Raw genomic sequence first — 20,726 nt, forward strand, 5'->3', positions numbered from 1 at the left:
TTTTTTCCTCTCTTACCGGCTTCCACGAATCTCCCCCTTTTTAGCGAGTCCTCCCTCTCTCTCTCTCTCTCTCTCTCTCTCTCTCTCTCGAGTAGTCGCGGCATTGTTTCTTCTTCTGAGCGAGTTTTAGGCCCGTCTCTTCTGTATATACACGCGCACCTATACACTGGCCGCTTTGTGAGCTAGAGGGAGATCCGAGTTACGGCCGCAGCCACTGCACATTGTCGTGTTTTCCTTTTCGGCTCTCTCGGACTTTTCTCTCGCCTCTCGCGCGGCCCATTGTCGCCGTGTTTCCGCCGCTGCGCTGATCCCTCTCTCTCTCTCTCTCTCTCTCTTTTTGGCGGTTCTCACTTCGTTAAGTTCAAAGCGGGGCAATCGCTCGTATACGGGGCGTGCTGCGGTGTGCAACGAGGAGCAGCTACAGGAAGTGGGACAGGGGAAAAGGTTTAGTTTGATTTTTCTCATCACCCGATCGTTATTTATCTCTCGTCGACTCGCCCACATAGATCAGCCCCTATGTACGCCTGTATAGCGACCTTGGATTAGTTATATACGCGGAATCCTCGAGGCTCTCTGGAAGTGCGCATCTTCCGAGAAAACCGATCGATCATATCGGCGCGCACAAAAGACCCCTTTTGCTCATAATTCCCAGCACGCAATCGGTCCGTTTCAGCGTCACGCTCTCTTCCGCCTCGTTACGCATAAATCAGCATCAGCCTCTGATGTGGACCGCACGCGTACCTATGGACACCGATAAGCAGCTCTATTCATCACACAGCAGATAAGGCCCCCTGCTCTGGCGCAGGTAAATCCTGAAAAATCACGGAGAATCCTTCAGGCCAAGAGAGCGGCGCGCAGCGAAAGCACAAAGAGCGAGAGCTTTATTCTCACGGTAGCACACACAGCTTCTGCGGAGAGGATCGATCGCGGCGGGGGCGGCTTGGCACGAGTCCTCGCGCGCGTACGTACTCTATTATATAACGCGTGCACGCGCACGGAGAGAGGAGAGATAAGACGATAATGAGTGGCCAATCGCAGCCCGAGGAATTTCGGCGGCGACGCTCGCTCCTCTCTCTCTCCCTCTCTATGCGTTATATATAGGTATAACAATCGTCTGGGCCGCCAAGGGGGACGAGAGCAGTTGGCCGTCGGAGCTTTTACGCACTGCAGTATACCTATCGCGCCTCTCCTTATACTTACTTTCCGCGCGCGCAGGAGATCAGAGAGAGGACAGATCGGATTTAGATCGGCCGGAGATACACCCGCACCCACTGCCTGCCTGCTGCTTATCCGTACGTGTCTATTATCTCTTCTCGCTTTTTTCTCTCTAGTTTAGGCGTGTGTACAGTGGAGGCCGGTGCGGCGGGTTTCGCGGGTAGCCGGGATGAGAGTTTGCAGTTACGGGGTGACGCTAGAGAGAGAGAGAGAGAGAGAGGAATGTTCTCCCTCTCTCAGTGTGCGTATTCGTATGGGGGAGTATACACACAGCGGCAGCGAGTCGGCGTATATTCGTTGCACTGATGAGGGGTGCAAGCGTAATGGACGTCTTCATAAATTTTTCAAGAACCTGCTCAAGAGCCAGTCGGAGTGTTTGAACTTTTTGAGAGAGAGTGGGCCGAGGGACGACTGTTATTTTTCAATTTGCCGGCTTGATTGCGCAAGCTTTTACAATTATGGACTATATACACTTTCGAAATCCAGACGTACGTATACGCGCAGTCATAGTCGCAGTTCACCGGTGAAAGAACGTCTATTTTCGCTCATCTGACTCACTATGTATTGTACTGATTGCGCGACGATCGTCGCCGGGACATTCAGAAAAGAAAGAAAATTAACAAACGCTTCCCGTTCGAGCGACGAGACGAGCGTGCTACGCACTTGCAAATTTTACAACTTGGTTACTGCGAAGCCAAAGGTCCGCCGCCGTGTCATTACAATAGCGTCATTACTCGCGACTCCGCAATTGTTCTTACTCGCGCGCGCGCGCGAGAGAACATTTTTCGAAGAAACGATCTCTCTCTCTCTCTCTCTCTCTCTCTCTTTCGCTCTCATTACTCGAGGAGGAAGCGCGGAGAGCTGCCTCCTCGTTCTACCTTTTTTTTTTCAATTCGTCACCGCCGCCGGACAAAAAGCCGAACTAATATCCGCTCGCAATTATTATACCGAGAGCAGAGAGACGCTGCAGTCATTGTCAAAAGGGAGAATCTCTCCCGAGGGCGTCTCGTGTTTTAGATTAACCATTACGGGGAAGCTTAGGCTGCTTTTTATTGTTCGAGTAAACGAGGCTAAAGGGCTATTCCAGGGACTCGTTGTTTTGGCGCAATGACACACACATGCGTGCGCATTTTTACAGACGCTGCTGCAATTGCTGTGCACTTCTTCAAACTGTCGATAGAATAACTGTATACGAGGAAAAGGCAATGCGTGTAATTCGATTGTTGCGAAAAAGATAATTTTATTGCCGCATAAGTATATAGTGGCTGTACGGAGTAAAGGAGGAAACGTAGGAACTTTGAATTGGATTTGCTTGAATTACAGATCGAAAATTCCTCGCGCGGCTTGCGCGTGATTACCATTATTAGCGTAATTAAGGAGAAGCTCGCGGGACGGATTGGGACTTTGGAGGTACAGCGGGCTAATAAAAGGGAGCTCTTCGAATGTCACGCGCGTGTATTATAGAACGCGAATATATATAGTTTTTGCGCGAAATTGATTAAGCCTGTCCTTATCTGTCGGATTAGCGCACTTGGATTATGATATCAATTGACAAAGGAGGCAATTATAATTATACATCCGTCGTATTTCTGGACTCGGGGAGCAGCCGGAATAATTAAGATAAGAGCTCACTCACAGATTCTCCGAAGAAAAAGAAACTCGACGCTTCGGAAGAAAGGATGATAAAACAATCGCAGCCCGATTCTTCTCTCGCAGTATAGCCGTTCACGCGCAGGCTTCCCGAACGACCTATAAATTGGTCGCGCGATCGAACCATTTAAAATGCTGATCGAGAATAACTCGACGCGCGCTCGAGTCATTGACTATATACCGACTGCCCATGCATACGCATACGGTGTACGAGTACACGTTGTGTATTACGACACAGCGGCCGGGAAATCGTCTTTTAATTCCAAGCCGTATGCGTGGAAAAGCGCGACCCGCGAACTGGGTTACGCTCCGCGAGCGTTGCACAATCGGACTTATCACTCCGATTATACACCTGTGCGGCGCAACGACGCGTGGATAATTATACGCGATAGCCGTTCCAGATTTCCAAAAATCGCAGCGATCCGCACTAGGTGAATCAGCCATTCAAGGAAGGCTCGATCGCGCCACGCGACACACGCGTATACATAGCTATAGGTATACGTTAAACACAGACAGCTTGGAAGCATATAGAGCGCAGAGGCCGGCGTCGTGAATGTGCGCCGCGCGCGGGCGGGCGGGAGGGGAGAGCATAGCGCGCGCGCGAGAGAGAGACGCGACTCTCTCTCTCTCTCTCGGGAGTATCACGCCACCGCACCGGAATCGAGGTGAGCGACGAATCGCAGCGCGAGTTCGCTCGAGCCTCTCGCTCGCACCAACGGCGGGAATAGACTCGGGGCTTCCCCCGCCAGTTAGGCCGTTGCGGAGCGCGCGGCTTTTCGTCGCCGGCACCGAACACTGCAGTCGCGTGGTTCTGCTCCAAGCCTGCTGGTCACGCCACGACTCTGCTTTATATACTTCTCTGTGCTCTCTTCTTTCGACCACGAGTGTGTGGGGTGGGTTTTCTCCTCGACTTTTATACGGCGCCGCCGAATTTCCTCGTCCTTCGTCCTTGCTTTCTATATGACACGAGATAGTGACTCGAAAATTGTGTGTGTGTGTGTGCGTGTGTTATTGGTGCCGATTCGCCGCTGCCCAAAGACCTTCGGAGGATTTCTCGCAGCTGCAGCGGTGCCGCGTCGTACACTCGCGCACAGTGAAAGTTCACCCGGGCCCCGTGTGCTCCGACTTTTTTTACTCGCATCCGCCCGACTTAATTATTGTACTCGCGCTAAGTGAGCCGGTTGACCGTTGCAAAATTCAGCAATTATATCGTAGCTTCTAAGGGAGAGAGAGAGCGACCGACCGACTGCTCGGCGACTTACCGGTTTTTCGGACCTGCATCGTCGCGCGCCGGTCTATCCTTAAAAGCCCTCGATCCTTATCGCTAATTTTGACAAACAGGAAACGGACCGCATCGATCTCCTGCGATTAACGGTTCGTTGTATATAGAGATCGGCGGCTTTGACGCAAGAGCGCCTCGATCCTTCGATAACACGTATATATCCCACGCGGCGCGCTATACATCAGCTCTGCCGCGTCATCCACGTGTTCCCGGCCCGACGAAACTTTCGCTGCAATCTTATCACAGAAAAGCTTCGCGGAATCGGCCGACACGCGGTTCTATCTCATCGGCGAAACTCGCGCTCGCCGACTCCGCGAAAGCGCCGCCACGAAATCGGTATCCGTACGTACGACGCGCAACTGCATTCGACGCTGCTTACTTAGTGTATACGCATACATATATGCAAACCATTGATTCACGCGCTTTTCCACAGCAGTTCGCTTCAAGCCAGCTGGAAATCGGACACCGAGTATACGCATCAGACGAGGCCGCACCGATCAAGCTCAGCTACCGGAAGATTTACATAATTAGGTTTGTCCCATACTTTACTTATACATGCAAGCGGACGAAATTTTTAATTTGCGGCCGCGAGTGGAAACTTTATATTGTGTCTGTGTGTGTGTGGAATGGAGAGTGATCCTCCTCCGGCTTTTTTTCGTGCTGCATCATATAATACACAAGAGGTAGCGCCGAGCGCAACCGGTTTCGGGGCGAGACTCGGCCTCTGACAGTTTTTGCTCCAAAAAGTTCGGCCGCATTATCTCGTGTAGTGCGGCTACTCGTCTCTCTTTTAGAACGTATATCGCGTACAGCGCGTTATGGAAACTTTGCACAAGGCGAGACGAGTCGTCGAACGAGTCCGTGACGTCGAGGGCGTTTTTGCAGATGCGATAATATTGTATTATCGTTGGGTTTTTCACCTCCGGGGGGTATAAACAAAAATCTCGCGGAATCGAACGCTGCATAGCCTTTTCATTTTAAATCGAATCGCGTGCGCACGACGCTCGATCGGCAATAAACAAATCGTTTAATAAGCCTCGCTCGATTAAGCCTCGTCGAAAGACGCGTATAAGCTTGAAATAGGAAAAAAGCGCAGGAGCTGTTTTCAGAAGACAATAAACGAGGCGCATCGCATCGCGACGTAAAATAGTTTCTTCGATATATTGGCTGTCGACGACTGACGTGGATATCACTCGAAGCTTGGCCGCCGCGAGCAAACGTGTAATTCGCTGGACAGCAAAAATCTGTTTACCGCCGCGACGCATGTGCACGTAAGCGAGGCGTAAATATACTCGTTCGAAGTGCACTTCGCCGCGTAAATTAGGACATTTTCTCGCAGAGTTATTTTCAAAAGCTTCTCACGAAAAAATATACACGTGTTTCATTAGCTGACGTGCTTATGATATTCGTGATGTTCGAGCGCAGTAAAACCAAGTATTTACAGGCCGACATTATAGTTGCAATTAAAATATCATTAAACCGTCCTTACGTAGCTCGCTGCGGCGTTAATACCTGCGTAGCACGTCGCCCAACAGAAGCGCATCTATTTCGGTCGAGCAATGTTTTAATGAACCAAGCCGATACATATCTCATTCATATAATTAAAATACGCCCTCTGCAGCCATCCTCGGCTTAACAATTGTAATCGTTGTTCGCTCCGTGTGTGTTTAAGCGCAAAATGTCACGTCTCGAAAATGATGCGACAAGGACGGCTATGCGATGTTTAATACATGCGCGTACGTCGAATCTATATATGCGCGCGTGCCTAACGCTATATATACTTATGTGATTCTTTGATGCGCGGAAAATAAGTTATAGATCGATATACATACAGTGTACCTATCAGCTCGTCGCGATGATGGGTTAGAGTATATGACATTGTTGCGTAATAATTAGAAAGCAAAGCGCAAACATTGACTCGGTAAGATACTATCGTTGCTCGTTGCTGCTTTGACGCGGTCTGTCTCCCAAAAACGTCTCCAGTCCAATTGCATTGTCTGCGTCGATCGTTAGAATTCGCTGCAGGTGGCCGATCAATCAAAGCGTTTCTCCGTCGTTTTTCTCGGAAAAAAGCGAATCCGGATACCATCCATTTCGCCTAATCACACATATAGCAAAGGAGAAAAACAAGCTCGTAACAGGCGGCTCATCAGAGAAGCAATAATAATTCGCCCCTTATGCCTCTTCTCCTCGACGCATCTCGTATTTCACGCGCGACCGAGTGCAGCACCGCATTCCTCGTCGTTGCGGGGCAAAAAGTCGAAACGAGTCCGCTAAACCACTCGCGCTCCTATATTTATACATTGAAAAAAAGGAGAGCCGCCGATCGCCAATCGAAAGTAATAAGCAGCGGCGGCGAAGTAAAGGCTCTCCCTCGAGCCGAGCGAGATGTGTATTATAAGAATACCTTCGTGTACAAGCTGTATACGAGGAAGACAGTCGCATGCACCTGCCTCCTGTATGTGCGCGCGCGCGTGTGTGTGTGTGTGTGTGTGTGATTCGACCGGTTAGCTCGTTTCGCGCGCGGCGGGAATTCGAGAAAGCCGTAGTCGGATGCTTATACAGTTAGCGGTGTGTACACGCATAGAGACGTACAACGACAGGCATATGAAAGAGCGTAAGAAGAGGAGCTGGGAAGTCGTTAGATTGCGTAAAGATTCTCTCTCCAAGTATATACGCGTAATCTATAGCGGCGTGAATTTATGAAGGTCGGGGTTATACGTGGAGGATTACGTAGAATTTTTGTTTTCATCCCATAGGAGGTGTGTGTTCTTGCGCGCGGATATCTCGGATTCCTCAAATTTCTCGGATGAGCAGTGTGTTTTATTTTTATACACGAGAGATAATAGTACCGTACGATTTTCTGCGTTATTCAAGGTCGATCCCGGAAGCGTTGCGCGATTTTACGACGGACGAAAAATATTCCGCTTCAGCTTTTCGATTTGCCCGGGACGTCGAGTTGCGCCTGTTGAAATGCAGATTGAGCCCATTTATTGGCCCGCCTCGGTGGGAGAGAGAGAGTCTTCAATCGAGTTATTTCCTCATGCATAGGTTAGCAGTCGAAACTAACGCATATATAGGTATATAGTTGCGTAGAGCTGCGCGATATTGATTTCCAAAAGGGCAACGCGACTGCCTCAATTATTCAGGACTGTGTGTTCTATACAGCTAATACATCCTCGAAATTTTCCGCGAGCGCAAATTGCACTACCAGCGCGCTGTTACGCTAGACGAGAGCTTTTTGCGCAGGAGTATGGACTTTGGACGCGGTATATCGGTCTCTTTAAACAGGCCTTGACGACACGACGATGAAGCGAGAGATTTAATCGTTTTCCATTTTTGTTTCGATCGTCGACGTCGCTGCGGTTCAAGAGATTATCGAGAGCGTGTCGCTAGATAAAAACACAACGGCCTTGACTAAGTGCGCGCGCGTCTCGATAATCGCGTGTCGAGTTTTGATAATGAATTCGCGTGTACATTGACACTGAAACGTCGCCGATAATATGCTCTCTCGAGTTGACGGAAGAGCTGAAAAGTCACGACTTTTGTTCGAGAGAGCAGATCGGAGCGAAATAAGCCACAAAGAGAGAGAGAGAGAGAGAGAGCCGACTCTAATCACCCTTGCGCTAAATTAACAATAGAGCACGCGTTGAAAGAGCCCATAGAAGAAGAAATAAAACACACACACACACACAATTACGAGCCCGCGCGCATTCTTTTCAAAACTCGCTCGCGTTCGCTTCATGCGCGCCTCCCGAAAATTCCGCTACACAAATAAGCGTTATTATCTCCTCCCCCGAAAAAGGGATCCCCCTCAAAGTGATAAAAAAAGAAGACCACCAGCCCTTTCCAGCCTCCTCTCTCGTCGGCCATTCAGCCAGAGCAAATGCAAATAATGCGCGCGCGCGCGCGAGCTCGTGCTGGAAAAGCGCGAAAAATAAAGGAGCGAGGAAGCGCCGAGAGCAAAGGTGAAAAGCGAAAAAAAAACGCTCTCGCGTTCCTTTTAGCCGCGGCCGGCGAGTTTTTTCGATTTGCATAATCGCGACGAGCGAATGAATAAGGGACGGAGGTGAGCGGGAGGGATCGTCGTCGTCGTAAGTCCTGGGGATTTGTGTACGAGCTTTTCGAAAATTCTTCAGAGGCATAAATAAATGCTTCAAGCTTGTGATTCGTCAGGCCTACGGAGCGCCGATTCGATTTTGTTTGTTTTGAATGATTTCGCACAAGAGTCAATTTATCGCTGCCTGCCGTATAAGTAGAGGTTTGCGTCTGAGCCGCTTCAATTCATCCAGAAAATTCTGCGAAAACCGAACCTGCTGCCTAGCCGGTGTATCGCCATTAATCACGGTGTCTCTTATCTTCGACTATTATACACTATCAGACTCTCCATATCGACTAAATCATTCGAGCCCACTTGTCAAATTTCTCTCCGGGAAAAGAATAGCCCAATCAATTACCTCCTCTTCGCGAGCCCCTTTTGCCGCATATAATCTACCTCCGACGAAGAAAAAGAAAGGAATAATATACAATCCGATATACGAACTTTGGATCCGCGAAATATGACGAGCGTAAATTGAGGTATACAGCGAGGCGGGCGGCGATAACGCGCAACTTTTATCTTCGTCTGTGCATTACTCATGCGTTTTCTCACGAAGCTTGAACTTTCGCGCGGTTTTGTCGACGAGGGGCCACGTGCTTTCTCGAGCTTTTATCACGCGGATGCGACGAGTTCGAAAAGTGATGCAATTTCTGCGACTGGTTTGATTAAAGCGTTGCGAGTTCTTGTTTTTTTTTCTCAGTAAAAAAAGTTTCGCCTATAAAAAGTCACTGTCGCGAGCGAGGCCGTAAAAGAAAGCTCGAGGTTGTAAAAAAGTAGCCGAATTCGTTTCACCTGGATATAAGAGAGAAGGCGCGCAACGAATCGCTCTTATCTTTTTGGACGGCTTGTAATCACTCTCAGATAACCCAAATACCAGAAGAGCTGCGCTTCGATCGCTATTTATACGCCGATGTGTACAGAAAAAAAGTCTGAAGTTTCCTGAAAGTTCCGAATGCATAAATTAAAAAGACACCCGCAGCTCTCAATATACTAATTCGTGGACGCGTTTTAGAAGCCATTACTTTGCCATTACATTATATTATAGCGACAGGAGAGAGGGAGAGGGCGATAAAATGTCTGCATTAATTAACCGCCCATGAAAAATCGTTATGCGGTATACGTGCGATCATTGCAATATTATTAAATATGCAAATCGTATGCCAACGCACGTCGCTCGTAGCTTACACCATTGTGAGGCTAATTCTCGGTCATCATCAGAGGATAAGCTATGTATTCGCGAGGAAAGAAAATTATCCATTGTATATCGGACTTTTTAGTCGGCAGCGCGCGCGGAACCTGTTTCGGTGTGTTAGATAACGAACCGATGACAGATGGCGAGAGATTTCTTTTTTAATTGCACGGCATGAGTCAGTATAGGAAAAAATTCAAATCTCCCCGAAAAAACAAAACCGAATGATAAAAAAAAAATGGAAGAATCACACTTGTCACCAATATTAATCGGGGAGAGTAGGGGACACTGCGACCACCTGTCGGGGCACAAATCACTCTCCGGTTACAATTAAACCTAGCTCGCCTAATTTCACCAAATTATACGCATTGCATCCTCGAAGGAACACATACGAGTGAAAGCCTCGCGAGTGGCGCGATGTGTATCCCCGAGCATATATAACGTACTTATATTACAATTAGCATGTGTGCCGTCGGTGGCATTGACGCGCGCTCGCGCGAGTTCTTTCCACACACGGGATATTCGTGACCGGCCTCCGAGCTGAGACTATCTCGCTCTGCGTGCGCTGAGCGGATTTTTTGCGCGTCTCACACACGTGGACGGCTCGCGTTTCTGCAGATGCGATTGTGCGTACTTATTATTGGCAGCGATGAAACTCTTTAAATGGCTTGAAAAATTATTACTTTGGTGAGAAGTATAAGTATCTGTAAAGCGGCCTCGGCATTTATAGCGCGGAGAGAGACTTTGTTGTATAAAGTGCATAAACGTCGCGTTTAACTTTTTTAATAACGAGGAACTCGTACTATAATGTACGCCCATAATCGCCGCTCGCGGATCCGACCTCCTTGGACGACTCCTCGGCATTACGCTGCAGACTTTGCATAAAACCTTGTCCTTCGCGTCGCGTATCGCCGTATATAAAATAGCGAAAAAGAAGGCGTACTCGATCACCTGCGTACATCAAAACAAAGTTAACCGAGCGGCAGCAGAATTTTGGCATTGCGATACATCCGCGAAAAGGAAAACAGCGTAGTCGTACATACGAAACTTGTTTTCCTCGCGGTTGAACCGAGAGAGTCGAGTCGACGACGATGACAATAAAGCAAAAGCGCGTGCTCGTATGTATATGATACAATATAGTTCGTATACGATACGCGCATACAGAGAAGAGCTCTTAATCGCGGAAAACAAGTGTCGCAATGACGCGTATGACTCGATGTTGTTACGCTCCTTTCGTAAGGCTGGTGTTCTCGCGGTAAGAAGAAAAAAGTCGTTATTATTAAAGGTTGCAATCCGCGCGGCGCGCATGAACGTTTGTTCAATTATACGCGCCGGTGATGGCCGGGATTTCCGATGATTCGGTATGCGCTAGACGAGCTGCGCGTTACTTTCGGGCTGTATATATTTCGCGAGTTGGAAAAACAGAGTATTAAAAAGAAACTCGCTGCGCCTCAGCGTGTGGGAGTATACTCGGGAAAACCAGTGGACATAATCGCGGATAAACAACAGGAGACAATTCGCCGAAGAAAAATATAGCGCAGAGACGACAAATAAACGACGCACGTGTACACAGTAGAAAACAATCGCAGCCCGCGAGCACACGAAAACTCTCGTAAATCCTCCGTATATTCCTCAGCTTGAACTTGGCCGCTGCTGTGCTCCGAAAATTCCCCGAGAGAGAGAGAGAGAGAGAGAGAGAGAGAGCAGAGCCCACACACATACGCGCGGCTGCGCTATAATAGTATAGGCCCGCAAGTGCAGCGCAGCTCTCGCGAAAATAGACTAGCGAAGGGTATCTCTATAGCGGCGCTTACGTACCGCGCACACGAGAAGCATCGTCGGTGATCCCTTGGACTACATAGCCCGCACACAATTGAGATGTGAAATTGCCGGCGATTGGGTCTCGCGCTGAATGGAATAAAGCGTCGAATAGAGAGAAAAATTGGAGCGGAGCTGGACGCGTGATTTTGACGATCGCGAGAGAAGGCTTTGTCGCTCACCGCGCTGACCCTCTTTTCTTCTCTCTGTGTGTCCGATGCGCGTTCTTCTTCTTCTTCTTCTTCTTCTTCCTGCGCTACGGGGGAAATTGCAGAGACGCGATGCGATTTCGGTGCTTTGTTGCGAGACGACGTAATTCTTTGAGGGAATCAACCGCCGCTGTGCTGCTGGATTGTGCGAGATACGGACGCTTTGATCTCTGAGTTAATCTGTATCGATTTGTCGGAAAGGCGATTTGCTCGATGACGTGAAAAAGCTAATTGTTTCAATTTGAAAAAGAAAAAAATTGATGCTTCGGTGAGTTATCGGAAGATGCCGCGGAAACCTCTTGCTCTCTGCAGATGATGAATCGATTCGCGAGTATTATGATGTCTGATCGAGTCGCCAAAACACTTTCTAACTCGAATTCCTCCTCTCTTTCGGCCTGTATACAACGTAGGCTTAGCCACATAACGAGGCAATGCTATATTGCCGTTTATTAATCATCGCGACAAACTAGCTCCCGAGCAGAATTCGCACTTCCTTGAGGTGCCGCGCGTTAATTATCCCGCGTTTATACTGCGCGCAAAAATAAGGCGCCTGTGTATCGAGACAATAAAAAATTAACCTGCGTCATCTCGAAAACGTCATTAAACCGCTTTTTTGTCCGCGCACGACTGTGTTTGTTAGTAATAATTATTATCTACGTTAGAAAAAAAAATATATGTCGCACCGAAGGAACGTTCACTTTGCAGAAGAGAGAACAACGCCGCTCACTGTCTATATCTCGATTGTATCAGCTGTAACGAATTTAAGGAGAACTAAATCGCAGCGTAAAAGTCATACGATGCCGATGACGTCAGCCCCGCGCGCGACTCTATCCCACCCGATTCAATCATCGAACTATCGCGAGGCCGCGTTTATTGTTCGATGATAAATTTCTCGGATTTCACCTGCTAAAAATTACGTGCTGCACTCGTTGATTCATTCGAAACATAACGTGTATACGACGACTACAAAGAATGGCATTTCTTTTTTTCCCTTTCGGAATTTCACGCTACGTGCGCGCGATTATGCCGCTGCTGTCCCGGACGAAGTCGAGCATTTCGCGCGGTGGACCCAGAAAGAGACTATACACACGCGTACGCAGAGAGAATACTGATCGCATACGAGTCTTTTTTTCGACGTGTTATATTACTTATGTCTGAAATTGTTTGCAGCGATTGTAACGCGCGCTAAAAATAAGTCGAGCGCAAAATTTCATCGACGCCGTCGTTATGTAAGAGATACTCGAGAGAGACTTTCGTCTTTCTAATCTGCGGATATTGGCTTCTTGAGCGAATGTATTTTCAAGAAACAAAAAATTACGCGACTCGCTCGATTCAATGGCAACAAAGTGTATTTTCATTCACAGGCGTGATGTCATCCGCTGCGTTGAAAAAAAAAAGACAGTCGCTCGATCGCAGCCTATTAATAAACGATATCCATCGCATCCAATCTCGATCGAAAAAAGCCGATCAAAGGATCGGCCGACGCGTTTATGGAGGCGTGGGTGGCGAAATTAAAATCCCCCGATTTCTCACGACTATGAGGCGCCGCCGCGGCGTCGCGCGACTCTCGAATAATCGCGAATCAAACGAGCAAACGAGCCTCAATTGGATTGAATTTGACGGTCGATATTGATTGCCATCGTCGCATGGCTCCTCATACACACACATGGGGCTCGTCTCCTCCTCCGTCGGAGGCCGAATTACGAGGGGATTCGTTAGCCATTTAGAAAGGAGTCGACGACGTGAAAAAATGTCGTAATACCAATTGGCGAATTTGATTTTCGAGCCGTGCTCTCTTTCTACACGAGCGACTTTGAATTGAGCTTGCGGCGCAGCTGTGATTGTATTAAATAGCTCGATTAATTTGATAAACAAATACCTGCGCAGTAGTTCAAGTATAGTGACTTTCACGTGCTCGTTACAACCCAATTCTCTGCTCCGATTAAAAATTGTACAGCACAGTGTGTGAAAGCAAATATATAAGTTTCCAGCGCGATCGAGCGCGGTGCATATATTTCGCTCTAAATTTTCCATGTTTATACCGAAGGCGCTACGTCGAGTCGCTTTTTTATCCGATCCGAGGTCGCGAAAGAGGAAGGTCTTAATACGCATAATAGCACACTGAAACTGAGGCGAAAAATATCGAACCGATTGCAGGTCAAAGGTGCGAGGAATGCTTCGAGTGTGGAGGTGCGGTGCTATCCTCGGCGGTCTGCTGCTGGTGTGCTCGCTCAATAACCCACTGCTGGTCCGCGCCGAGGAGGACGAGTTCGACGCGGGGAATTTCGAGATAGGACTCGACCGAGGAATCGAGCTCAGCGAGCTTGAATACGAGGACCAGTGCAAGCCCGTGGCCGATGCCGAGTGGAAGCTTCTGCACGACGCCAAGAATCCCTCGACCCTAGAGCAATGGGAGAAGGCCCTGAGGCAGTTCGCCAGCTTCAAGAAGCGGGAGAGGCAGAGGATGAACGATGAGTTCCAGGAGACGAGCGACGACGAGTCCTCGGCTCTGGTCTATAAGTTCTCGGTCATCAAAACTCCCGGGGACGCTCTGCTCGAGGATGCCGACTACGAGAAGCTGGTCAAGTTCGTCGGGAAGAACAGGGTGCTCCGAGCTACCAGCAGGTACTCGAACGCCGGCAAAAACTTGACCCGAGAAGGTATGTTACGAAAGATTTTCAATAGATTATGAGTTTATTTCGATCTAACGCAATTTAATCGCTTGCAGAAGTGGAATACCTACTCTCGCACAATGGCAAGCCGGAAGACAAGCTGAGAGCCTGGGCCACTTGGCATCAGAGCTTCTCCTCTCAACTCGACGACTTTCCGAGTGTGCTTCAGCTCGTCCAAAAAGCCGCCGAGGCAAACGGTTAGTCGTGCGCATCTTTTTTCCCCCTCGTCTCTTTTCAGCTCGCGCGCGAGTGCGGCGATAAATCCTTACACCCCACAGCTAACCTTTGACCATCGATTACACTCACGCAGATCAAAACGACGCCAAAAGCTACTGGGAACTGCTGACCGGCGAGAGCGACGCCTACTCGTACTTCCCGATGCAGCTCGACAGGTTGACCGAACTGCGGCAGACGCTAGTCAATTTCACGGGCTCACGCCTCGCCAAGAAGTACAATCTCGAGTTGAGAAAGCTCGACGACAAGTACCTCGTCCCCGCGCACTTACTCGGTAAGCTCATTCGTTATACGCTGACAATGACGCATCGCTCAACGGCCCCTTTCCGTTTCCACACAGGTTCCCTGTCGGGCAGCGACTGGACGCACTTGGCTTTCGACGTCGCGCCCAAGCCTCAGGTCTTCGCCGACATCCGGACGAATCTCTGGGAGAAGGTACGAATCGAGTTATAGTTCTTAAGTGATCGACGAGGAGCTTGGTTTGTTTTGCGGAAGTGATTCGAGGCAGCTTTTTCTTTGCAGAGAATGATGGGCAGGTCGCTGTACAAGGTCGCGAGTTCTCTGGGCAAGAGATTCCTCGGTCAGTCCGTGTCGCCCTATCATCAAGCCGAGTCGGACTTCTGGGGCAACAGCAACTTCAGAGCCGAGTGTCCCGGCAGTCTAGTCAGCTTTTGCAAACTCGAGAAGATCAGGTGAGTACTGTGACCCGAATTTTCTGGAACTTTTTATTCTTAGTAGCCTGTAACCACGTACCATCGCGTTTTCTCTTCAGAGTGTCGACGTGCAACGAGCCCTCGATCGCCAACTACCTGGCGGCCCACAAGAACGTCGCGAAAATCCTGCTCCACCAGATGTCCTCCAAGTTTCCGATCCTGAACGACGTCAACCGCTACTCCGTGATGGAGGAAGCCGTGGCCGAGCTGTTCTCCATTCTGGCGGCCAGTCCAGCCTGGCTGAGGAACGTGGGCCTGATGAACGCCTCCATAGGCCACGAGGAGGCCAAACTGGCTTCGTTGACCATCACGGCTCTGGACGTTCTGCCGAGACTGGCTTACTATAGGACCGTCGACGAGTGGAGACTGCAGGCCATCGAGAACAACGAGACGGACCCGAAGAAGCTGACGTCCGACTGGTGGAAACATAGGTACGCGATGACGAGGACGATGGAATAGACGTTCTGCGAATAAGATGGATGTTAATGACGATATCGCTTTTTGCAGATTGCAGAACGAATTCACGTATTCCGAAGACGGCGAGCCGCCGACGTTCTTGAGCGATGACCACGTTGCAAGCAACAAGCCTTACCTGTCGTAAGTGTCGAGAATTGTCTTCGCCTCCTCGGATTACGACTGTATGACTTTATTAACCGATATTTTTAACCAAACAGCAAAATACTGGGAATCGTGCTAGCTTTCCAAATGTACGAGAACATCATGAAGAGTACGGACATAAGGCACGAGTACTTTGACAAGAACTCCTCCAACAGCAACCTCGTGTAAGTGATATCCCTTGATCCCACTTCAAACACAAAGTCCAGAACTTTTGATAAAACCTCTTCTCTGCATTACAGATATATGGTCCAAAACAACTCCGAGAACTGGAAGACTCTGATCAATACCTTCATGAAAATCGACAGCATCTCCCCGCAGCACATGTCGACTTTCTTCGAGGAGCTCGAATTTTACTACCAAAACCAAGACTACGACGAATCCAAGAACACGACGTACGACTACAACGCCAAGGAGATCGAGCTCGAGCAGCTCGAGAAGAGGTACCGCAAGATGGCCGCGACCACTACCACAAGCACGACCACGACAACCACGACCCCGAAAGCCACGACCACAACCACGACCACGACCTTCAGATCCGTAGTGGTCAAGACCAAGATTCCTAAATCCCAGATCAAGGACTCGCTCCTCAAGTCCGGCGAATCCATGAAGAAGCCCGTGGACAAGGAGCTGAGCTTCCAGGAAGACAACGAGGAGTCGCCCAAGGTCAACACGAGCAAAGCCGTCTGGGTCGTGGCGGCCGTCCTCGTGGCAACCGTCACCATCTGCATCATCGCCATCTTCGGCAGGCGGCGCTGCAACCGAACGCCAAAGAACCGCCGATACGTCTAGAGGATCCGATCTTGTCTTCTCAATGCCAAGAGAGAATCCTCCGACGTGGCTCTGCGCTAGAGAGCCAGAATCGTCCTTGGTCTTTCACGAGGTGCAAATTAAAACTATAAAGAGAAGGAACGCCAGAGTGGGTGTGTGTGTGCGTGAGAGAGAGAGAGAGAGAGAGAGAGAGAAAGAGTAAAGATGATTGTGATGAAAATTCGAGCGTTAACATTCCATGTAGCGTGATAAGACGTTTCTCTCGCGGTTTATCGATGTAATAAGACATGAAAATTGCAATGCAAGACAGGGACACAGGCTGGTTCAAGACTTTGTCTGTCCGATACAGGCGCGTAGAGATGTCCCCGGAAGACTTTGCCGAATGCAGGATCCGCGAATTATCCTGCTGTTGACTGTCCTGGTAATTAGATTTGTATATCCATTTGCATATTGGCATCATTATCATACGCGTATTTTGCATTTTCTCGAATCAAACTCGAGTCGATCGTTTTATACGTATAGACGCGAAATCGCGACAATGAACCCGTGCCAAAATACTGCCATTTTTGTAAACAATATATACACCAACTCGTTTTAACCGGAATAAAGTAACAAACAATGCCGATGTTGTATAAACTTACTTTCTCGACTATCGGCGATGATCGAACTTTCACTCGGAAATTTCCTTTCAATATGGATACTCTCGCGTTTTTCGAACAGACAAATATTATTATACATATATATTAGATTATAAATATACGTCTGGAAGGCGAAACCGGGGGGTTATTTGACTCGCCGGTTATAACTCGCGCCTCCTAATACATATATTCTAGCACTTTTTCGATTTGATCTAAGAAATAAAAAGAGAAAAGCAGTTTTGCAATCGACAGTATTCTATGCGTACTGTGAAGCGTTTACAAAAAGTCCTCAAGCTCAAGATGCTCGACGCATCGATGCACAAATATACTTCTAGTGAGTAGCGAAAAAGAGGGATGAGATGTGCAAAGGAGTTTACTTTATTGTATGCAGTTTGCGTGAGCCGGTATAAAAGGACGATAGTATAGGTAAACGATGAGTGTACATACGAATGTGTAGCGGATTGCTCAATCCGAGCAATGTTATTATTATTATAATTACGATTATAAGTATCCCTAGGACTTAAGGATAGATTTTAAGTCATAGTAGTTTTCATTTCCGTTTTCTTTAATACTGCGTAAATGATTACGTTGTAAGTCTTGTAATTGTAAATGTCGGTGCGCGCGCGCACTTTGCCTACGCGACTGTACAACCGACATAAATCGTATGCAATAAGCGCGCGTGCGCCGCTAGGCCCCTGTGAGGATTTATATTTTTTATAAAAGTATTTATTTTGTACCTAAATTTCGAACTTTCAACGAGAGCAATAAAATTCTACGATGAGGTACAAAGAGTCACACGTGAGTTTTGTTTTTATGTTCCTAGCGTAAAGCATGCCGATTTTTCGAGTGATTCAATAATTTATACGAGCCGTGAGTATATCGAATTTTGGGCGATGAAATATTTCTATGACATTTGTACATGCGACTCATGTAAGGAACACATTTACAGTCTGCCGGAACTAATAAAATATATCTACAACTGTTATTATAAATTACTTGCCGTGATGATTCCATTTTATTTACGAGAACCTTAACTCTTGGCATTAGACAAGGCTGTCTGGGGACTCACTCCACGGAGTTTCCTTCGATTTTTCATCCACTTCAAGCCTACGTTGGTTAGATTTACGGAAAAACGAGCCAAAGTATCCAAATCTTCAGTTTCGTCCCTTAGCAACAACTGCCCGAATTTCCAGCATACCTATTTTTGCGTATTTTTCCGTCCCCTTCAAGCCTACGTAGGTTAGATTAACGAGAAAACGTGCCAAGGTACCTTAATCGCCCTTTAAATGTTCACGCGCTTCGTGATACTTAGCGGTAGAGCAGAGACTTGAATTTTGGTTCGAGATTTCGCCGCTAGATGTACTCACTGCCTTGATAGGCTATGCTTGGGGTTAGTGAAAAAGTATACGTTTCACTGCAACCCGAGTATCCAAATTTTATTTTTGTACTTCAGGAATTCGATGCAAGTAGCAATACTAAATTACAAAGTATATTTATGCCAAAGATCGTGCGACTTACTGCTATATATATGTTCACATTCCAGAGCCTTAAAGTTCAAGCAATTTATGATACGAGATGAAAGTCCAAAACTTTTTTTTTTTCGTTTTACTCGATCACGGCTATTCATTGCAAGTAATAAAAATTGCGAAAAAAAGCACTGCAAAATGGTCCGCAATTCACGCATCTTCGCCAGAATTCTTGCCGAATAAAGCCCCCCAAAAGCTCGCACAAAACGCAGCCGCTAATCCCCAATCGGCCAAATCCCCCAAAACATCATCGCATCCCTCCCTTCCTCGAAAAAAGCACGCACAGAGCAGCGTCAGCGACCCTCGCGCAATAAAACTCGGCCGGGCTCCCTAATTTTTTATACGCTCCTCGGAGGGCAGCGCACCGGATCCCTCGGTACCTCTCAAGGAGTCCGGGCACGATCGTTTGGTTCGATCCTTCCTGTACGAGCTCTATACACTTCTGTCGTACACGTAGAGGGTGAATTCGGGAGGGAGATCAATAGCGCCGCGACGGCGCAGTCGGGGCTGATGCGCGCAAGCTTCTCGGGCATTGGACGCGGCTGTTCCGCGCTGGAAATTTGAACGCGAGTGAGCTGCTTTTATAGCTTGTGTGCGGACGATGTCTTAATAGTATTTTTCCTTCCGCTTTAGCTGCAAGCTCGAAAAAGCCGAGCTTTGTGTATGCAAACGGTTCCCCCGACGACAATGTATATAGTTTCGTGAAAAGCCAGAGCGCGTGGTATCTCTCTGCATTCAATCGCAAAGTTAGAACTCAATGTAATACGGCACAAAGGCATCCTAGAAGGCAGCTCCCCTTTAACGTTGTACGCGGGTTCTCAAAGCGCGTGAGAGCTGACGGCATGTTTAATGCATGTCGTCGTTCCGCGTAAAAGTTACACGGCTACTTCCACTTAAAGTCGCTCCGCGGAGGCCTAAACGCAGCTAATAAAGCTACAAAATCACCATCCCTGTAAATAAGGAAAAAGGGCCAAACTCCATTAGCGAGTCAATGTATAGGCGACGTCATCGCTCGCCTACATCAGAAAAACCCGATACGCGCATCAGCAAAACGCAGTAGCGCGGAGAACACGTGCGATATACGTGCGCGCAATCGAAGCCTATACACTTCGTCCGTTGCGAAGAAGGAAAGAAGGAGAAGGAGAAGAAGAAGCTCGACAAAGTCTCCCCAGGCGAAGACGGTGGAGGAAGCGGTGAATTATTGAGGAACGAATTCTGGAGAGGAAAGACCGCGCCGTGTATACAGCCAACGCAGCAGTGGAGGAGTTTTTACGAGATTTATTTTATCTGCGCCGCGGTACCGTATAGGTGCGGAATTTGGGTCGGAGCGGTGCTGGCTGCTGGCGTAGGCTGCAGCCAAATAAATATGCTTTATTATGGACGATGGAGTTTTCTCATCCGAGTCGTAAACGCCTGGTAGATATAGTAGAGGAGGAAGGAGAAGAAAAAACGCCTTTAATCCGGATAAGAAAAAAGCTGCAGCGCGTGGGCGGACGATGGCAAAGCGAGTGATTTATTCGAGGAACACACGTGCGTGTGTGGCCACTTCTTTTGATATTCGAGAATGACTTTTCACTCGAGCCGATGCCATACACGCGCAGTCTGCAATCGAATTTCCAACTTTAACGAACCGCTCATAAAGCGTCGGGTGCGTTTAACAGCGCAGAGTGTCAGAACTCGAGCAAACTTGTACGAGGGAAAATCGGACGTCTCGAAACTGTTTTCAGTTTGCAAAATCACACGCGAGACAAACGGAGCTATTTTCAGCAGTACAGTGCGTAAGCATATAACATTGATCTATGAACTTGCAAATAAGACGTCTATAGGCGTGTGCTCTCGTTCGATTAATAATTCAACCCATATCCTACTCGGCTCACACTTTCATCCCCCGCAGTAGTAAGAGAGCCGAAAAGAGCCATCCCCCTCATCATCGGCGCACTGCACATTCCTTCGAGCTCTCTTTCGCACACACACACGCGCGCGCTCACGCTCCAGAGAGCGGATATCCATTAAAGCCAGTAGTCGAGGCAGCGAATCGACCCAGCAGCGCAGGGCTGACGTTGCGCCGGATCGACCGGCCGAGCATGCGCGCGGG

The 20,726-nt window shown here is 48.3% G+C and overlaps 1 protein-coding gene across 1 annotated transcript; it reads left to right on the forward strand.

The window, feature by feature from the left end:
• The first annotated feature begins 3,667 nt into the window (after window positions 1–3,667).
• LOC100678623 (angiotensin-converting enzyme) lies at window positions 3,668–18,100 on the forward strand. Its single transcript, XM_032597809.1, has 11 exons — window positions 3,668–3,758; window positions 4,584–4,678; window positions 13,620–14,122; window positions 14,191–14,331; window positions 14,445–14,642; window positions 14,709–14,803; window positions 14,891–15,060; window positions 15,141–15,512; window positions 15,589–15,678; window positions 15,756–15,863; window positions 15,939–18,100. The coding sequence occupies exons 3-11, from the start codon at window positions 13,636–13,638 to the stop codon at window positions 16,486–16,488; spliced, it is 2,211 nt and encodes a 736-aa protein (XP_032453700.1). The 5' UTR covers window positions 3,668–3,758; window positions 4,584–4,678; window positions 13,620–13,635; the 3' UTR covers window positions 16,489–18,100.
• Window positions 18,101–20,726: the final 2,626 nt, after the last annotated feature.

Source organism: Nasonia vitripennis, chromosome 3, assembly GCF_009193385.2.
Source record: "Nasonia vitripennis strain AsymCx chromosome 3, Nvit_psr_1.1, whole genome shotgun sequence".
Classification (NCBI taxonomy): Eukaryota; Metazoa; Arthropoda; class Insecta; order Hymenoptera; family Pteromalidae; genus Nasonia; species Nasonia vitripennis.